Here is a 4375-nt window from a genome sequence, read left to right as displayed (position 1 = left end):
TTGTCAAACAACCACATGTTTTTGAGTGTCATGAGCATCTCGAACATGTATTCAAATTCGACAAGGCATTATATGGATTGAAGCAGGCCCCTTGTGCATAGTATGAAAGATTGTCCAAGTTCCTTCTTGAAAATGGCTTTACAAGAGGAAAAATCGACAACACCCTATTTCTATGGAAATGGGGGAGGAACCTATTCATTGTGCAAGTCTATGTTGACGACATCATCTTTGGTGAAACAAATGATTCCTTGTGTCAAGAGTTTGCAAAGCTTATGGGAAACGAGTTTGAAATGAGCATGATGGGGGAACAAAAATTTTTCTTAGGGTTGCAAGTTAAGCAAACTCCTAAAGGAACGATGTTAAGTCAATAAAATTACATTAAAGAGCTCCTAAAGAGATTTGAGATGGAAAATTCAAAGATCATTAATACTCCTATTGCCACAGCCACTTGTCTGGACATGAATGAACCCGATTCTCCTATGAACGAAACCATGTACAGATGTATCATTGGTTCACTCTTGTGTCTCACAACTAGTAAACCTGGAATTGTATTCAATGCGGGATTATATGCTAGATTTCAATCCAGTCCAAAGGAATCTCATCTGAAAGCTGCCAATAGGATTCTAAGGTATCTCAAAGGAACATATGACCTGGTTCTCTACTATCCTTTAGGAGACAATTTCGACTTAATTGGGTATGCTGATGCTGATTATGCTAGTTATCTGGTGAATAGAAAGATTACATCTAGAATGGCGCACATTCTGAGGTCGTGTTTGATTTCGTGGGGTACAAAGAAACAAAATTCTTTGGCTCTTTCAACTGCAGAAGTTAAGTATGTGTCAGCTGCCTCTAGTTGTGCTCAACTGTTGTGGATCAAGCAGCAACTGGAGGACTTTGGTGTATTTTCTGATTGTGTGCCATTATTGTGTGATAGCACCATTGCTCTCAATATGGAAAAGAACACGGTTCATCATAAGCGAACAAAGCACATTGATGTGAGACATCAATTTCTCAAAGACAATGTTGAAAAAGGTCTTATCTGCATGAAGTTCTGCAAAACAAAGGACCAACTAGCAGATATCTTTACCAAAGCACTTAGCATAGAGCACTTTAAAAAGAATCAATGATCACCAAGTCGCTCAACGATTGGCTATGAAATAATGAACAGGTAAAACAACTAAAAAGTATTTTCTGGCAAGTTCTAACTCATCTATAAACCGTTACAGCTAAACACGTATGGCAACTATAAAGCAAACAAACATCTAATGACATTGTATCTTGGTAAAAGGATGAGGCTCATATTTACAAAACTAAGTCAGGAAACTTGGTTCCCTTGACTCAGGATAGTATTTCCTTTGTACTCTTATGCATATTTTTAACGGCTATAAAAGTGCCTCATCATTAAATATTTCAGCTCTCTCTCTCATCTCTTTAAGACCTAAACATCACACATGTTACTAAACGACATATTTACCCAGTAATCAATACACGTTTCTAACCAGTCCCTCACTCTCTCTAAAATAATCCCAAACGCTGTCTATTTCCTCACTATCCACATCAAAGCCAAAAATCCCTTTTTGTCTCTCGAAACAAATTCTCTTCTACTCTTATCCTCGCCTCAAATCTCTACTATGTCTCAAAATCTAGAAGTTTCAAAAATTTCCAGTATAGTCCTCCCTGTGTCATCGTCTTATGAAGCAAATGAGCGAGAGTCTGAGTCCCCTCTATCACCTAGTCAAAACCCTATACCATACCAACAACCACCCACTACTTTTTCTCGAACCTAATCGAGTTCAGGTTATCACCGTAGTCGTAAGACTGAGAACCCCAAAAGATTCGTTGTTGCGACCTCTTCTTCTGCCTTGCCAGAAAAAATGGCAGATGGCGAAATAGTAGACAGAGACGAGGGTCAGGAAGTTTCTAGTCAGAAAGTAGGGAAAGTTCTGAAGACCAACAAGATGTTGCTTGCAGTAGTGAAGGCTCAGGAATGCCCGTTCCAAGATTTGATCTAAATATTGCCAATCCTACAGGTAATGTTCCTCTTGTCACCTCTGATTCTACTTTAGGGGTAAATAAACAAGAAGCAATTGAGAACATGTTACTAATTGCTGTAGAGGGAGGTTTAGTTGGTGGTTATGAGGGTGTTAATGAGACCATTGGGTCTTAGGGGGAAGGTGAAAGTAACAAGGATGAGGGTAGGGAATTGGTGCCCTTTGAATCTTTGGCACATGTCAGTACTACTATGGAACCAATAGAGGGATCTGATCCCTCTGCCCAAGAAGAGCACTCTGCTCCTACTTGGGATGAATCCTGCTGCTCCTCAAAAGAGCCCCAGTTCAGTACTAATCATGCTCCTTCTCCTCACTTAGATGCTGAGTTGTTGAACTTTGTCATTCCTGAGATGAGATATCTATCTGAAGAGGAAAATTAGAATAGTGAGGAAGACTATGAAAATGTGATTGTAGCAAGCTTTATTGCTGCTAGAAGTAGAAAGTCAGCTCCTAATGAGACCACTCTTAAAAGACCTACAACCAAGCTGCAAAAGTAGGTAGCCCGTAAATCTGTTCTGAAGAAAAACAAAAAAGAGAAAAAAAGGAGAAGGCTGATGAAAAGCGGAAAGCTGGTGAATAAAAAGGAAGTGCCTCCAACACTTTTTGTTGATGTTGAAAATAAAGAGGTGAATGAGGAACCTGCTTCCTTAATTCGTAAGTCCTCTAAGAAACTTATGATTCCAAAACCTATGAGAGAGTCATATGTGAAAACTATGGAAGTGAAAAATATTAAGGGAGAGGAGTCTGGTGAAAAATTGTTTGAGAAGTCTGCAAAGAAAGAGAAAAGTGTGAGAAAGTCTATAAAGAGGAAGGTTGGTGACAACGAGAAACTTGGTTCCTCTAAGAAGGTCAAAATGAGTGTGTCTAAGGATGAAGGCAGAGAAAACCTTAGAAAACAGAGAGTGTTGTGGGGCAGAACATTTGCTCCTAACATTCTTGATATGACAGAGATGCGTCAACTGGTTGATATTTGTGAGTTTCAAAGGTCGACACACTTATTCACCAATGAGAGCCCCAAGGTGTATGAGGAAGAGATACGTAGCTTCTACATAGATATGTTTACAGTGGAAGATGATAACATTTTCTTGAAGGTCAACGAAGTAGATTTTGTGAGGGACGAGGGTGTGTTAGGGAACATTTTGAGAGTGTCTGCTTAAGGATCTCATCCATTGAGGGGACTTGTTCTCCCAATTTCAGAAGTGTCATTCTGAAGGATATGATGTGCGGTAAGGTGAATGGGTGCACAAGAAGGCCCTCCTTCCAGTGTATCAACTTATGTTTGAGATGGTAAACAAGGTCTTGCTTCCACATATATAAAGGTGTTCCATTACGTAAAAAGTAGACCTATTCCTCATAAAAGCACTAGATGCCTACACCACTATCAATATGTCTGGTCTCATGATTGATCATGTGAAGAAAGTGGCAGACTTTAATGATGGAATTCACGGTTTTCCCTACGGGTTCTTGCTCACTAAGGTGTTTAACTTCTTCAAAGTCCCTTTGGGAAAAGCAACAGTAGGAACTCGCAAGCAGACTTTCTCAAAGACCACCTTGGAGGAATGTGAGTGTATTGGTAAGAAAGGAGGTATTGGCAGCATTTCCACTATCTCTCAATTGATTGATGCTCAGAATGATACAAATGAGGATATAAGGAGGTTGAAGGCATGAAATGTTATTCCTGAAGGGCAGCTCAGTCAGACCTAGGAGGCACCTGATTCCAGTAGTGCACAAGGCACAGAGGTTGCTCGCCTGACCAAAGAAAATGCAAATCTCGGGAAATAGGTTGAGGAACTGAAAGAGCGGCAACTTAACAAGAAAGTGTATGCAAATGCTCGAATTGATATTCTCCTCAGAACCCTTGCCTTTTCATCCCCGCCTCCCCCTTCTAGTACTCCTTAAAACAGTTCCCTTCACAGTGTCAAGTTGAATGTTGTCTGTCCTACCTTAGTCTCTATTTTGTTGTTTCTATGACTGGTACTTTTAAGTTATTTTTTGTGAATGGTTGTGTAACAATGGTGTTACTATCTTTGTTCTCTTTTCTTTCAAATTAATGAGCATCTTGTCTTTATGCTAGCATGTTATACTCGTATGATATGTTTTTACCATGCTTATGTGCACATATGTGGCATGATTTAACCATGCTGGACTTTTTTTTGCTTATTACATGTGTATAATCTTTTTATGATGCCAAAAGGGGAAAAAATTAAGAGGGGGAATAGGGGGAATAGGTTCTCAAGCGGAACTTCAATTATAAGTTTGTCATTATCAAAAAGGGAAAAATTGATAAGTTAAGTGCCTTTTGTATTTTGATGATCCAACAAACT

General features: G+C 39.4%; 1 protein-coding gene across 1 annotated transcript; it reads left to right on the top strand.

Annotated features, from left to right (window-relative positions):
• Nucleotides 1-404: 404 nt before the first annotated feature.
• Nucleotides 405-1127, top strand: LOC142163384 (secreted RxLR effector protein 161-like). Its single transcript, XM_075220664.1, has one exon. It carries the CDS (start codon nucleotides 405-407, stop codon nucleotides 1125-1127), a length of 723 nt encoding a protein of 240 aa, XP_075076765.1.
• The last annotated feature ends 3248 nt before the right edge of the window (nucleotides 1128-4375 follow it).

The sequence above is a fragment of the Nicotiana tabacum genome, chromosome 8 (genome assembly GCF_000715075.1).
Source record: "Nicotiana tabacum cultivar K326 chromosome 8, ASM71507v2, whole genome shotgun sequence".
In the NCBI taxonomy this organism is placed as follows: domain Eukaryota; kingdom Viridiplantae; phylum Streptophyta; class Magnoliopsida; order Solanales; family Solanaceae; genus Nicotiana; species Nicotiana tabacum.
The sequence above is the reverse complement of the archived record's forward strand: the minus strand, read 5'-3'. Positions and strand labels throughout refer to the sequence as shown.